The sequence below is a fragment of the Acinonyx jubatus genome, chromosome D3 (assembly GCF_027475565.1).
Source record: "Acinonyx jubatus isolate Ajub_Pintada_27869175 chromosome D3, VMU_Ajub_asm_v1.0, whole genome shotgun sequence".
Lineage (NCBI taxonomy): Eukaryota > Metazoa > Chordata > Mammalia > Carnivora > Felidae > Acinonyx > Acinonyx jubatus.
In genome coordinates this window covers 6,173,271-6,187,941 of record NC_069392.1, presented here as the reverse complement: position 1 = coordinate 6,187,941, position 14,671 = coordinate 6,173,271, and the positions used below count along the sequence as shown (strand labels likewise).

General features: G+C 48.3%; 2 protein-coding genes across 7 annotated transcripts in view; one reads left to right on the top strand and one right to left on the bottom strand.

The window, feature by feature from the left end:
* The window catches only part of DDX55 (DEAD-box helicase 55), a 14,893-nt gene extending 10,640 nt beyond the window's left edge, over positions 1-4,253 (top strand). The window contains exons 9-14 of one of the 2 annotated variants that reach the window (XM_027044184.2): positions 172-303; positions 1,049-1,141; positions 1,764-1,878; positions 2,344-2,512; positions 3,321-3,613; positions 3,806-4,253. In XM_027044184.2, the coding sequence (XP_026899985.2) occupies positions 172-303; positions 1,049-1,141; positions 1,764-1,878; positions 2,344-2,512; positions 3,321-3,613; positions 3,806-3,982 (979 nt within the window). In that variant the 3' untranslated portion in view covers positions 3,983-4,253. Of the gene's footprint in view, positions 1-171; positions 304-1,048; positions 1,142-1,763; positions 1,879-2,343; positions 2,513-3,320; positions 3,614-3,805 lie in introns of those variants that run through there. The other variant, XM_053206492.1, reaches the window with a different exon arrangement.
* EIF2B1 (eukaryotic translation initiation factor 2B subunit alpha) overlaps positions 1-14,662 on the bottom strand; it is a 22,949-nt gene extending 8,287 nt beyond the window's left edge. For 2 of the 5 annotated variants that reach the window (XM_053206497.1, XM_053206496.1), the window contains exons 1-9: positions 14,503-14,662; positions 13,362-13,463; positions 11,908-12,044; positions 11,690-11,806; positions 9,921-10,037; positions 9,103-9,167; positions 7,825-7,900; positions 6,429-6,554; positions 5,460-5,670 (exon numbers count right to left, since the gene is read on the bottom strand). In XM_053206497.1, coding sequence (XP_053062472.1) covers positions 5,506-5,670; positions 6,429-6,554; positions 7,825-7,900; positions 9,103-9,167; positions 9,921-10,037; positions 11,690-11,806; positions 11,908-12,044; positions 13,362-13,463; positions 14,503-14,515 — 918 coding nt within the window. In that variant the 5' untranslated portion in view covers positions 14,516-14,662 and the 3' untranslated portion in view covers positions 5,460-5,505. Of the gene's footprint in view, positions 1-4,645; positions 5,166-5,459; positions 5,671-6,428; positions 6,555-7,824; positions 7,901-9,102; positions 9,168-9,920; positions 10,038-11,689; positions 11,807-11,907; positions 12,045-13,361; positions 13,464-14,502 lie in introns of those variants that run through there. The other 3 variants (XM_053206493.1, XM_053206494.1, XM_053206495.1) reach the window with 3 other exon arrangements.
* Between the last annotated feature and the right edge of the window lie 9 nt (positions 14,663-14,671).

The window sequence follows — 14,671 nt, the reverse complement described above, 5'->3', positions numbered from 1 at the left end:
TTGTTTCGGTGTCAGAACTCCAGAGGGTTTCGGATTTAGAGCTCAATGTGGATGATGCTGGTAGCCATTCTCCCAAAAGGGATTGGGTCATCGCCGCCGCGTCTGGTGCTTGCCGCCTCCCTGCCGGCCCCGGGTGGTCGACGACGCTGAGCCCGGTCTCCCCTCTCGCAGCACCTGCGCCTGTGTGGAATACTATGGAAAGGCCCTGGAATCCCTGGTGAAGGGTGTGAAGATTATGTGCATTCACGGGAAGATGAAACATAAGCGCAACAAGATCTTCATGGAGTTCCGCAAATTGCAAAGGTGGGTTAGCTGCCGCGGAGGTCACCCTCGGCTGGGGCTGTTCTCTTGGCCTGGGATCCTCTTTTCTGCCCTGTGTAGCCCAGGGCCCCTGTCCTCGTCCTGACCCGTCATGCTGTGCTGCACTGACCTCCTTAGGTATCACGAGCTTGCCCGTGAGGTGTCTTAAGCTCTGTAAGAACAGGGACCTGAGTGTTGTGTGCCCTCCTGGATTCCCCGGTATATGGCCCGGCACCCGGCCATGGGGTTTTCATAACTTGTGCGGGTGGAGAGTGGATGGGAGCTATTCACTGAAGCCTCGTGGGTTGTCCTTGGGTGACTGCATGGGGGACACTCGCATCTCTTGGTGACCGTAATTGACTCTGTGTGTATAAGTAACATTTTGCTGCTTTTCTTAACCATTGAGCCTCCTGGCTGGTTTTTGTTTTTTTCCCGGTTGTGTTAACAGCACTCTTCTAGGCAGAGAAAGAGAACGGACTGTTGCACTTCAGGATTACACTCAGCAGGTTTTTCTTTTCAAATAAAAGTATGCTAATCAAAAATCCTTTCACTGTCTCCTCCCTCCCTCCCTCCCTCCCTCCTGTTTTGGTTGGGAATTTGTGAATTCCTAGATATTCTTAGGAGGAAGAAAAAGTCAAAATGTTGTTACCAAATGCTTCTGTGAGAGATTCGGGACCCTGTCATCATCAAGGCCAGTACAGACTGATGGTGATCTCCTTACTCAGAACAGTGTTTTCTCATTTTCTAGTGGGATTTTAGTGTGCACAGATGTCATGGCCCGAGGAATAGATATTCCTGAAGTAAACTGGGTTTTGCAGTACGACCCTCCCAGCAGCGCAAGGTACAGTGTGACAGAATGTTACCCTCTCTGGGGAATCGGGCCCCACGAATCCCGAGGAAGATACACATAATGATGTTCATCAGAATGTTGTTTTAAATAGCAAAAATGGGCGAACAGGTGAACCGTCACTGGCATGTCAAATAGTGATGCCATATTATGCAGCATTTCAGGTTATTTTCACGTACTTTTTAAAGTTCTTGCATGAATGGATGTGATAGAATGTTTAAAGGAAATACTTAACACTGCATGTGAAAGTTTCAGTTTTTCTCCCAAACATAGAAAAATGCGGGTGAACAGAACTCCTGAACCATAATAGTTGTTACTTCTTGGTGGAGGGCTTACATAAGGCCTCTGTTCTCTTCTCTACTTTTGCCTCCCAGTTTTCTACTAGGACTGTATCATCAGCTGGGCATAAGTGCAACAGTTTTCTAGTTCACAGAAATCCTGTCCTTACAGGATCCTTACAGAATCCTGTCTGGTTTGTAGTCTGTTTAACTGCCAGCTCTGGTATTTCTGACACTGGCGAGGGGTAGGGTTGGGACTGAGCCGTGGGGTCTGGCGGCCCTGTGCCTGCACCCTGCTGTTCTCACTTGGTGATCACGTTCCCATCCTGTGTTCACAGTGCCTTTGTGCATCGCTGTGGCCGCACAGCCCGCATCGGCCACGGTGGCAGTGCGCTCGTGTTCCTCCTTCCCATGGAAGAGTCATACGTCAGTTTCCTTGAAATTAACCAAAAAGTAAGGGGTCTTTTCCCATATACAATGCCCAGTGACAGTGACGGGATGGATACCTAGTAAACTTCTTTTTGGGCATGTGGTCTGGAACTTAGCTTAGGGGTTGCATACTCACAGGGGCAAGCCTGGTGACGTGAGTGCAGGGACCTGGCTGGCTTAAAGGCTGTGGGGCGGCACCAGCCCCCGTTAGGATGGCAGACACTGCCCGGCTCCAGCTGAGTGTCAGTACTTGGGAACACAGACCTCGTGTTGGATGCTTTCCACCAGAAATCAGGATTGTTATGTAAAATCGATTTTAAAATTTTCTTTACAAAATTTCAGACCAAATAAAACACTTGGGAATCTGGGCTTCTAGTCCTCTGATTAAGGATTACCATGAATTGTTTTGCCTCTGGCTTTATTGGCACTGGCTCTGATGGGGGTGAGGGGATCCCAGCCAGAGGAGGTGAGCATGTTGTCTGTGTGCAGTGCCCCCTGCAGGAGATGCAACTCCAGAAAAACACAGGAGACCTCCTTCCAAAGCTCAAGTCCATGGCCCTGGCTGACAGAGCTGTGTTTGAAAAGGGCATGAAAGCCTTTGTGTCATACGTCCAGGCATACGCCAAGCACGAATGCGGCCTCATCTTCAGATTAAAGGGTAAGTGGACTGCACTTAATTGTGTCTCCTTCAGCATTATTACAGATGTGATGGTCTCACAAGTATTACAAATGTGAAGTTGCTTTGTTTTACACAAACCTTTAGGCATATACAGGGTTAATATTTTCTAAACATTTAAAAGGAAGTTTTCTGGGGCGCCTGGGTGGCTCAGTCGGTGAAACATCCGACTTTGGCTCAGGTCACGATCTTGCAGGTTTTGAGTTTGAGCCCGGCGTTGGGCTCTGTGCTGACAGCTCAGAGCCTGGAGCCTGCTTCAGATTCTGTGTTCCCTCTGTCTCTGCCCCTCCCCCACTCGTGCTCTGTCTCTCAAAAATAAACATTGAAAAAAGTTAAAAAGAAACAAAAGGAAGTCTTCCTAGGGTTTGCTAGACAGAATAAACTGGCTGCTGAGTATTCCTTTCCGCTAAAACTGTAACTTTAATCCTAATTAAAATGGACCCCTTAGGTCATTTGGATAGAAAACAGTTACATTGGGGGTGCCTGGGTGGCTCAGTTGGTTAAGCGTTTGACTTCAGCTCAGGTCATGATCTTGTGGTGCACGAGTTCAAGCCCCATGTTGGGCTCTGTGCTAACAGCTCAGAGCCTGGAACCTGCTTCAGATTCTGTGTCTCCCTCTCTCTGCCCCTCCCCTGCTTGTGCTCTGCCTCTCTCTTTCAAAAATAAATAAAAACATTAAAAAAACCCCCAAAAAACTAAACCAGTTGCATTGTTAGGCATCTTCCTTGGGTTGATGCTTATAATCAATCCTATTTTGGGTGTGCTAACTCTGATATTTTGGTTTAATTAGATCTTGATTTTGCTAGTCTTGCTCGAGGGTTTGCCCTGCTGAGGATGCCCAAGATGCCAGAACTGAGAGGAAAGCAGTTTCCAGATTTTGTGCCTGCAGATGTTAATACAGACACCATTCCATTCAAAGATAAAATCAGAGAGAAGCAAAGGCAGAAGCTACTAGAGCAACAGAGAAAAGAGAAAAGAGAAAATGAAGGGAGAAAAAAATTCATAAAAAATAAAGCTTGGTCAAAGCAGAAGGCCAAAAAGGAGAAGAAGAAGAAAATGAATGAAAAAAGGAAGAGGGAAGAGGTACGGTGTGTTTTCTTTCTCAAACACCCAGCTGAGAATTCTGAATGAATCTTATCAAAATAATGTCTTTTAGTAGGAATTGTGTGCGGCTCCCCTGTCCTTCTGTCCTGTTGTGAGTTGGGTGAGAGTGTGTTGTTGCTGGTGGGAACACGTTCCTGAGGAATTTGGTGGTTTGTTGGTCTCTATACTTAGGGTTCTGATATCGAAGACGAGGACATGGAGGAACTTCTTAATGACACGAGGCTCTTGAGAAAGTTTAAGAAAGGCAAGATTACTGAAGAAGAGTTTGAGAAGGGGTTGTTGGCGAGCGGCAAGAGAACAGTCACCACAGCAGACGTGGGGATCCCCGCCTGGGAACCTGACTGCTGACACCGGCTTTGGGGAGCGTGGGAGAGTGCGGGGAATGCGGCCAGCCGGCCCGGCACGGCTCACATCTGCTTTCGCTACGTGTCGGAACTTCACATCCAAGAAAGCTGTTCAGACTTGGGGGGCGGGGGGTGTTACACTCGTGGATGTTGTATTAAAATCACACCGGCCCTTAGGTGTAATGGAAGAGCGTAACTGTCGGAGTGTAAATAACAGATGTCAATATTTATTTTGATGGGTCACCTATAAATTAAAGCTCATTTTTCTGTGGCTATTTTATACTTAACTTTCTAACAAAGATACTGAGGTAGACTTGATTTTTGGCTTTTTAAGGTTCCTTAGTGTTTTCAGGCATCTGAGCTTCCTGGGTGTCCTTTCCCCTGGACTTTCGTTATCTCTTTCAGGGGCTGTACAAAACACCGGCATGGGGTTGCTGATGTTGCTGGGGTTCTTTTCAAAGAATAGTCCTCACCGCTGTTTTATGGGGGAGTATCTGAAAAACTGAAGAAGCAAATCCTAATCTGGGAAAAAAATATGCCTCGTGTTGAATAAATTATTTCCTTCCATCTGACTGTCTTGGGTGTGTGACTGAAGCTGCAGAGGCCTCACCAAGATGGCCAGGACTTTTGGGCCTCGGGTAGCTCTCAGTACTGATGCAACACCGTCTCAAAACCCTTCATAGAATTTATTTGAAAAGATGCTCGATTTGTCCCCAAGTACAATTTTAAAAAGCTGTTCAGGCACAAACAACATCTAAAGGAGATTCACATCTTTCACAGATGCAGAATTTCAGGTTATAAACGTTCCGGAAGGTCTTCATACGTGATGAGCCATATAGGATGCTCCTGCTAAATGCCGTTTCTGCCTTCCTCGGGTTCTCTTGCTCGTTTCCATTCTGTCTGCCCCCAGACCGATGAGGGGATGGCAGTCCCTGGCTCGTGTTCACCGCTGGAAGCCTGATGAGAACTGAACATGGTTTCTAGCCTTTCTCACGAGGCGCCGTACGTAATGTGTGTCCCAGGCAGCTATTAGTTCCTGAAGGGGCGCCTGGCTGCACAGGAAGGCCTGCATCTCTTTGATGCTTGTAGCAAATCAGTCTGGAGTGCAGGGAAGAAGGGAGGTGGGCTTGGGCAGGTCTTTCACTGGATAAGTAGCCAGTAATCTAATTTGTGTTTCTGGAAAGTGCCTGGAAACCATGAGCGCAATTCAGGTTGGGTTTTACGGGAACTATGAACACATTTTAGATGGGGCTGAAATGAATAAACAATTCTTGAAATTTTAGGTCTTGTCTAAGTCTTCACTAAAAAAAAAAAAAAAATCAGTTTTAGGGGTGCCTGGCAGGCTCAGTTGGTGGGGCACACCACTCCTGGTCTTGGAGTTGTGAGTTCGAGCCCCACATTGGGTGTAGAGATTACTTAAACATAAAATCTTAAAAGCTTAGTTTCTGCCCGACTCACCAAGGGGTCAAGAGGCTACTCACCCCACCCTAAGTGCCTCAGCTGCACCAGCAGGGAAGGGTCCAGCGGTTACAGATACAACTTGATGAGCTCGTCGCTGACCGCTGAGGGTGTCAACACCCCCAGGTCTGTAAAGAGCAGCGTTATCAAGGAAGGAGACGTGTAGTCCACCCACGGGTGCTCCTCTTTGAGATCCTGTTCGGTCTGCACAGACTTCAGGGTATCTGCCTTATACTGAGGAGAGAGAAAGCGTGCGTTGGTTTCCCCCACGAGGGGCTCAGAACCGGTGTGGGCGTGGCCGAGCAGCCAGTGCGCTACCGTCTGAAGGAGCGCCCCGAAAACACGAGAAGCCGGCTGCGCAGCGCCCTGGTGAGGAGGGCAGAGTTGCAGGGGTGAGCCAGAGGGGGCGGCCTACTGGCCACCGGCCTCATCTAACGAAAACCCAAACCGTGTCTGCCCTCACTGGGGTGTTGGCTTCATTTCTCGAAACCTCGAGATAACAACTCACGCCGTTTACAGACCTTACTTTGTGCCCAGCACGTGCTGAGCTTTTCTCCTGGGTCACCTCCCAACTGTCGTAATGCTGCCAGATGGCACTTGCACCTCGTTTCACAGGTAATTGAAGTTCAGGGCGGAAAACGAGAGCATGTGCCCCAGGTCACGTGGTTGTAAGTGGTGGAGACAGGAGCCGAGCCTGGACTCAACCATCCGCTCTCCCTGCCTCCTTACAGCCCCTTCACGTGTGTGAGAGAGACCAAGAGACAGAAATTCTGGGGACAAACGGATCTCTCTGACTCTGAGTTCAACCAACAACTGATCTTTGCATCCGAGGTATTGGAGAATGTGACGGGAGGACAGTAGCTTACAGAAACACTCTTACGGTGCTTTTTCCCCAAAGGTTTCAGCTTAGACTCAGATACCCCTTCAAATAGGTAAAAACAACAACAACAATAACAACAACAACAACAACAACAGCAACAACAAACTCTTGCCTTAAACTTATCTGGGACATCTTGCTGGTTTAGTGGGAAGAGCCGTACAAACTTGAAACTTTCTGCAACCACATAAAAAGGCTTGTTCTGTGCTTTGGCGCACACGGCCATCTGGTTGGTTCCAATCTGGAGAGTCAGAGAAAACGTAGAAGGATGAGATCTTATGGCACATTTGGAGGTGTGTGATATGTTACATAATGCATGTAATTCTGGCTTTGGAATTAAAGATCTTTTAAACAAAGATGACAGCATAGGGGCCCGTGAGTGGCTCCGTCGGCCGAGTGTCTGACTTTGGCACAGGTCACGATCTCATGCTTTGTGGGTTCGAGCCCCGTGTAGGGCTCTCTGCTGTCAGTGCAGAGCCTGCCTCAGATCCTCTGTCGCCCTCTCTCTATCCCCCTCCCCGACTCGTGCACGCTCTCTCTCAAAAATAAATGTTAAAAGAAAAAAAAGACGACAACATAGGTCTCCAAAGATGCACAAAGAGTCAGACGCACACCCCAAAGATGCTCAAGGTCTTCAGTCCTTAGGCAAACACAAGTCAAAACCACCATGAGATGCTACTTCACGCCCACTGGGGCGGCTAGAATAAAAAAACAAAACACAAGTGTTGGCAAGGACGGAGAGAAGCTGGAATCCTTGCACGTTGCTGAGAAGGCGAAATGGCGCGGCTGCCGTGAAGAGTCTGGTGGGTCCTCGAGAAGCTGAACGTAGAATTACCGTATGACCCAGAAATTCCATCGTAGGTATGTACTGGAGGGGACTGAAAACAGGAACTCAAACGGATGACTGTGCACCCGCGTTCGTAGTGACATTATTCCCAAGAGCTGAAACGTAGAGACAACTCAAGTGGATGTGAACAGGCGGATAAGCAAACGTGGTCTGCGCACGCGACGGGACGTTACGCAGCCGTGAAGGACGACGAAGCGCTGACACCTGCTACAACACAGACGCTTGGAAAACATCACGCCAAGTGAGGCCACGCCTCCAAGCCGTACGCGTGAAACCTTTATGTCCCATATGTTTCACTACACAGCACGTGGAACAAATTATGAAATCCTTCCATGGTAAGCAACGGATAGAGAAATGTTACCACCACACTACACCGATGTCCAATATGCCCAATTAGAAAACAAGCAGCCAAACCCAATTCCAATTAAAACATGTTCTGAGAAAAGATGAACTGCATTCTCATGGTTTACAAAGATCAAAGACAGGTGACCAAACTCCGGCCGCTCCAGTGGCCCCGGGGGACAGGGACACTGTCTGATGCAGTGGTCGTCTGCAGGCTACACAGGATTGGATGAGGGAACAGTAACACCCGGTGCTGCCAGCAGGTAGGTTGGCGACCTCTCCAAGCCCGGAGCAAGGAACCGTGGAGAAGCGATGTTCTCACCTTGTTAATGATGCCCCCGTTTTCAACAACCCCTTCAGCGCCAACTATGACAAGATCCGCTTTCTCCATGATGTAGCTGAAGAAATTAAAAAAAAAAAAACTGCTCTATTTTCTTGGCTGCTGTTAGCATCACCACCTACCGACATTAATATTCCATTTTCAGCTCACTAAACCCCTCTCAAAACAACTTTCTTCAGAAGAGCACCTCGCCCGAGACACACCCTTGGCACTCTTACTAGTTCTGCCACCACGGGGCGTGGAAACCCGCCATGATCACACCCCCACAGTAAAATGTGCACAGCATGCTGCCACCCAGCGCCCATACACGTATGGGTGCGGTAACTGACCCAGGACTGATTCTCACTATGTGTGCACCACTCGATTTTCTGATCTAATCCAATACGAACAAAACCACAATTTTAAAATCTGTGGTGGTCTGAAATTGGAAGAAAAGGCTATGTAATTCAAGAATCTTTCTGGGGCGCCTGGGTGGCTCGCTCGGTTAAGCCTCAGTCTTCAGCTCAGGTCATGATCTCACGGCTCGGGAGTTCGAGCCCCACGTCGGGGACAGCGCGGAGCCTGGAGCCTGCTTCCGATTCTGGGTCTCCCTCTCTCTCTCTGCCCCTCCCCTGCCTGCATTCTCTCTCTCAAAAAGAAAGAAACGTTAAAAAAAAATGTTTTTTAAATGAAAAAAAAAATTTATAAAAAAAAAACCTTTCAGGTAGGGTGAAGGTCAATTTATCTTTGACGATGAACAATTATGTACAGTTCTTCAAAATGCTTACTTTGAACACATTCTTCATTGCCTTAACCATCTGCCTTGTGTGTTTTCTTTCCGAGAGATTATCAGTCCTGTTTTCTTTTGTGAGGTACCCTGTCAGTTCTCGGAATGTGTCCTTAGTTTTAAAAGTGAAGTTGCACGGGTAAGTCAAAGAAGCCCCGAGGGCCACTGAGGACAGCCTAAGCCTGCTGAAGAGGGAGCACTGATTACCTGTGCTGGCCTTAACCCAACCTTTGCACCTTGTTCTTAAGGTGTGCCCTAAGACTACATAAGCGACTCCCACTCTCCACAACTTTCTACAGCTCTGTCTTCTGCATGTACTATCAAGACTTTATCACGGGCTTGCTGGTCTCATGCAGCCATCAATTCAGAAGCGGCACATTGCCCAATGCAGTTTTATGAATGGGACGCAAACCTTCAATCAGGAAACGCTGCTCCAAGCCAACCCTGAGGGTGGGTGAGGAAAAGTAACTGTGGTCAGGAAGACAGGAACTTACCCAACAGCAGCATCTAGGACCACAGTGACAGGGACGTTGAGGTGGCAGAGAGCTTTGGCCATTTTCTTACTGGAAAATGACATTTTGAGAACATTAGAGAGTCCAAGAAAGTCCCATAGTGCGTATGATGAATCACTTAATTTGGACGACATATCACATTGGCTTGAGACGCTGCTCATATTCACGAATTAAGGGGCATATCCCAAGATTCTGGACTAAGGAAACAAGAATTTGGGTTCTTTAGAAGAAAGTATGTTTTAGGAAAACTACATTCTTGGGGACTCTGAGTAGGAGATACAAATGCAGAAAAAAGGACTAAGTTTTTCCTTTAATTATCTTCTGGAGAGAGATGTGAATCATCTACTCCTTGACACAAATCTTTCCGCAGATGTATTCGGTTGCTGTTCCTTTGATCTGACTACTAAATAAAAACCCTGGATCCCGTACCGTGGCCGACCGCAATTACACAGGATTTTTCCTCAGGGACAGGAACAGGCACAGCCGAAGGCAATGCTGACTATCTGGCAAATGGGGGGGCGTGTTCTGGGTCTTCCCACACGGGTGCGAATCCTCAGTTTGCTCTTTAAAGTGACTGCTAGGGGCCCATCGGTGGCTCAGTTGTTAAACATCCAACTCTTGACTTCGGCTCAGGTCACGATCTCACAGTTCATGAGTTTGAGCCCTCTGTCGGGCTTTGTGCTCAAGGTGTGGAGCCTGCTTGGGATTTTCTCTCTCTCCCTCCCTCCCTTCTCTCTCAAAATAAATGAACACTAAAAAAAAAAAAAGACTGCTCGGCACATAACCAAGTGGAATGATACTTGCCCTGATAAATCAGGCTGTGACTCTGTAATGTACACCTTGAAACGCTTCTTAGCCACCACTGCTGCCTCCAAAACTCTCAGGACCACTCTGGAGTAGGCGTGAGTTAATATTCGCTGTGGACCGAGAAAGCTGTGTCAAAAGGGCAAGCTTTGCAGTGATCACCCACGCTCTCTGCCCCTCTAATGCACGTTCCAGGCACCCCGAGGCTTCCCTGTACCCTTTCCCACAAGTCAACTGTAGGTGGAGAGATCTTTGATGGCACATGTATCGTGGGCCCTCTCTTCCCACAGCAAGTGCGGGAGGGTGGAGCCTCCGTGTGGTGTGGCTCACAAGACACAAGTCTTTCTATCTGAATGCTCTGTTAGGTTCCTTTGGGCTGGTTTTCCCATTTCTAAGACTCGGTTTGCACACTCAGGCCTGCAGGCACCAGGCAGGTCGCATGAAGACATGCTCGGGTGGGGCCAGCGGCAAAGAGGAGAGACCAAGCTCCAATGGGGTCACAATGGGCCTCCTGTTGCCAGATCATCGATTTTTCTTGAGAATCCAAGACTTAAGCGTTGGCTAATTTTTTTTAGTTTATAGATACTACTTGGGGTAAACACAACTCATTTGTGGACCGGATACAACGTACAGACGCTCGCTTAACTGTGTTCTAGGCAACAGACTACGCGGTTCTGTATATGCGAAAGGGATGGATATAGCGCCGTAGCTCTTTTCCGGGCCTCCTGAGAGCCTGTAAGAAATACAGCTTCTCAGCCCCCCAAGATCTACTGAATCGGAATCTGCATTAAGATCCCCAGGTGGTTCATCCACAAGGTGAAATGTGGGCAGCTCTGCTCTGAATTTAGTCTAAATCAGCACGGATGCAGGTGGGTATCACACCTTCCAACACACCAGAGCAAACGAAACCTGCCGAATACTGAGCGCGGGGGGCAGTCTGGCGGGAGGAGAAGGCTTCAGCGAGAGGCAGTCGTAATCTTGCCTCCACTCGAGCAAAAGTGGCTTTGTTTGCAACCGGCGTTTGTACAAGCTCTACTCGCTGCTATTAAATCGTTTACTGAATAACACACTTCAAAGGTTGGGAAGGGGATAATAAAACCGAGGACAAGATTTCAGAGTCAAAATGCAAGTAAATGATTTTATGGTCCGTGGAGGCTTGGCTGGCAGAAGAGGGACGCCGTGGGAGAGACGTCATCAAAGTTTTACTGCCCCTTTGCCGGGGACTGGCTTAACCTGCAGCTCCTGTCCTCGCTCAACCTATACTTGGCAGCTCTGTGTCTCTGAAACAGCACTGGAAACGAACTCACGGACGTTATCGCAAGCTAGTGCTAACCTTCACTTTCACATAAGGATGACCCAGTGCCAAGAGCTGTTATGTGCGGACTGAATTTTGATTTAGTACACATCCAGTAATGAAAATGCTTCTTTGGTGAGACATCCTATTAAAATCAAAGAATCATCCGTGCTCTCCCAGAGTTTTTCTCCACCTGTTTAACAGGACAGCCTCTGTAACCACATTTACACATTTGTGTAGTGCTTGCTGTGTGCCAGGCATAGTACAGAGTCCTTAGATCATCTCAGTACCTCCTCCCACAACAGCCTGATGAGGTAGGTGCTTTATTTAACATGAGAAAACTGCAGCACAGAGAGGTTAAGTAACTTGTCCAAGGTGAGACAGCAAGTAAGTGGCACGGAGGGATGTTACCCCAGGACTCTAACTCCAAGATCCTTGCTCCCAATTACCACACCCCGGAAATCTACTCACCGCCCCATCTTTGATGAAAGTATGGCACAGATCTGCAATTTTATTTCTCGATAGGGATATTCTCCTGAGAAAAAGTTCTCCCCGCTCAATCATGATCTTTTTACATTTAGAGTAATCCTAGGAAAAAAGGAGCAGAATGAGGGGAAGGGCAAGATCCAGGAGAGTATTTGCAGCCAAACAAAGAAGGAGAAAGGTAACCCAAGGAGGGCAGTGCTTACCGAGTATTCCAAGGAGGTGAGGCTAATAAAGCGTAGGAAGAGCTCCCCGCCTGAGGACACGGCCACAGAGGAGTCCACGCCACACAGGGTTTCTATGGCACTGGTGAGGTTTGCTCTCAGGCCCTGGATGGTCTCCCCTGGATTGATCACACGAGGAAGGCGACGTTCGTTTAAGTATCACAGCCCCTTGGTGTGTCTGTGATTCATTCACTTATTCAACCAGTGTTTCCCGAACGCATCCCGTATGCTAGAGACACATCAGTGAGCAGATGGACAGGGTCCCTGCTCTGATGGGACTCCCTCTCTAGTGGAAGAGGCAGACGGTAAACAAACACACAAAGAAACACACAAGTTACAGACCCAACAAGGACAGAGAAAAGCAGAATGATGAGAAAGGTGGGGCTACTTTGGAAAGAGCTAAAAGGGATGGCCCCTGGAATGGAGGCCATTGAAACTGAGACCCGAGTAAGAAAAGATCCAGCCACATAAAGAGCCAGTAGGAAAAGGTTACAGGTACAGACTCTAACCACAAAGACCCTGAGATGGGGACAAACTTGACAGGACAGAGAGAGGCCGCCAGGGCCGAAGCACAGTCTAGTGAGGGATGGCCTGGAAGGAAAGTAAGCAGAAGTGGCAGATGAGGTGTGCGAGGCGGTTCAGGCAGGGCTTAGGTGTTTGCGTGTTACTGCAGGTACAACGGGAAGACTCCAGAGGTCATCTTAGACACACGTCTCTAGGCCAGCCCTTCACACGCGAGAAGGCACTTTACTGTTGTTGTTACTTTGCTTATACAAGATATCATGCTATACCAAGAAACTTACATGTAGGATGCCTGAATTAGGTGATCACAGTGAGTGACACTCATACTAAAATTTATTCTGTAGCATTCTTTGTAGCAACTGCACAAATTCTGGCACATGACAGAAACTCAATAAACACTTATAAAGCTGAGCTATTGCTATAATTTAAGCTTCATGGTTGACTTGCTACAACATGGTCACTCTTGGAGAGCCTGGGTGGTTCAGTGAAGCGTCTAATTTCGGCTTATGTCATGATCTCAGAGTTCGTGGGTTCAAGCCCGGCATTGGGCTCCACGCTGGTGGTGTAGCATCTGCTTGGGCTTTTCTCTCCTCCCTCTGCTCCCACCCCCTTTCAAAATAAATAAGTATATTAGAAACAAACAAACAAAAAACATGGTCACTCTTGATTCAAAGTTCATCTCACTTCTGAAAGGGGACCCATTTAATGATGACTGGGGGGCTCTCTCCAGGTTAAAAGGAAGACTGAGGGGAGCCTGGGTGGCTCAGTCAGTTAAGTGTCCGACTTTGGCTCAGGTCATGATCTCAAGCCTCATGAGTTTGAGCCCCGCATCAGGCATTTTCACTTTCTACCCCTCTAACAGTCATTAGAAGACTTTCCCAACACCCAAAGTGTTCGAATCCGACCCTCTTCACCTTTATCTCTCTTCAAGAATTCCAGCAAAGTCCGGATGGCGGCTACTGCTGAGGCCATGTCAGGATCTTCCTTCATCTGGGACTTAAAATATTCAATTAGCTCTGGGAAGGGACAAAAAAAGCAATTCATCAAACTCATTTACCAGGATGTAAGAGCAGAGAGGTTTTCACTTAGAAGCAAACTAATTTTAAAAATACTTTCTTTTCAGGATGTTTGGCTTCAGGGGCATTATAAATGTTGACGGGAATACACTTTAGTATTTACAAGCTCTCTTTCTCGTTTTGAGAAAGCTATCCGTTCATAATGGTATAAAATTGAAGCACCACCAAATGATAGTGGAAGGTCATCCTCCCTCTTAACCTGGACTCCACATCGTGGGAGAATCCCAGAGTCAACCTCTCCAGACAGTCTATGCTAATTCAAGCCTGTTCACCTGCTTACATATATACATGTACGTGCAGAGGTCCATCCCCCTCTTATTTTCTTAAATGATAAGTATCATACATGTTAGTTTCCTCTTGTACCCCACTTAGTAAAACACCTTGATAACCACTAGACCTGCACATCAAATATGCCTTTCAAAAAAATTCCAGGGGCGCCTGGTGGCTCAGTGGGTGAAGCGTGGGACTTCCGCTCTGGTCATGATCTCACTGTGAGTTCCAGCCCTGCACCCGGCTCTGTGCTGACGGCTCAGAGCCTGGAGCCTGCTTCGGATTCTGTGTGTCCCTCTCTCTCTGCCCCTCCCCTGCTCAAGCTCTGTCTCTCTCTCAAGAAAATAAATAAACATTAAAAAAAATTCCAGTACTAGATCCAATAAAGCAGGGAATCTTACTCATATTTTACATATGAAGAAATCAAGACTGGGGAGACCTGCACCCCTGGCCCAAGTGTCCCTTTTTCGGAGGAGGGCACTGGAAACTGTTGGAAGAGGAAGGCCTGGGATACCCTGGGGACCCAGCCCGTGGATACAGGGGCAGCGAGAGAGATTTAGTTGCCACTGGAAGCAGCGCCTCCAGACGAGCAGCCTAAGCTTGGAAAGGGACTTCTCGCAGAGCGCAGCCTGGGCGTGCGAGGTGGAGGGACCCCGGCGTGGCTCCGCTTTAAGCCCAGCAGGCCCCGGCCCTGCCCGTCCCGACTTACCCTTGTCGTCCATGGTGCCCTCCGGACCGCGGAGCCCGAGTGGACCAGGGCCGCCCGCGCTGCGGGGAAACGTCCCCCGACCGGTGCGGTTCGCAGCCGCAGACACGGTCAGCACGCAGCCCGAGTCCACACTCCACTTCCGGCGCTTTGGGGGGCGGGGCCGTGGGTA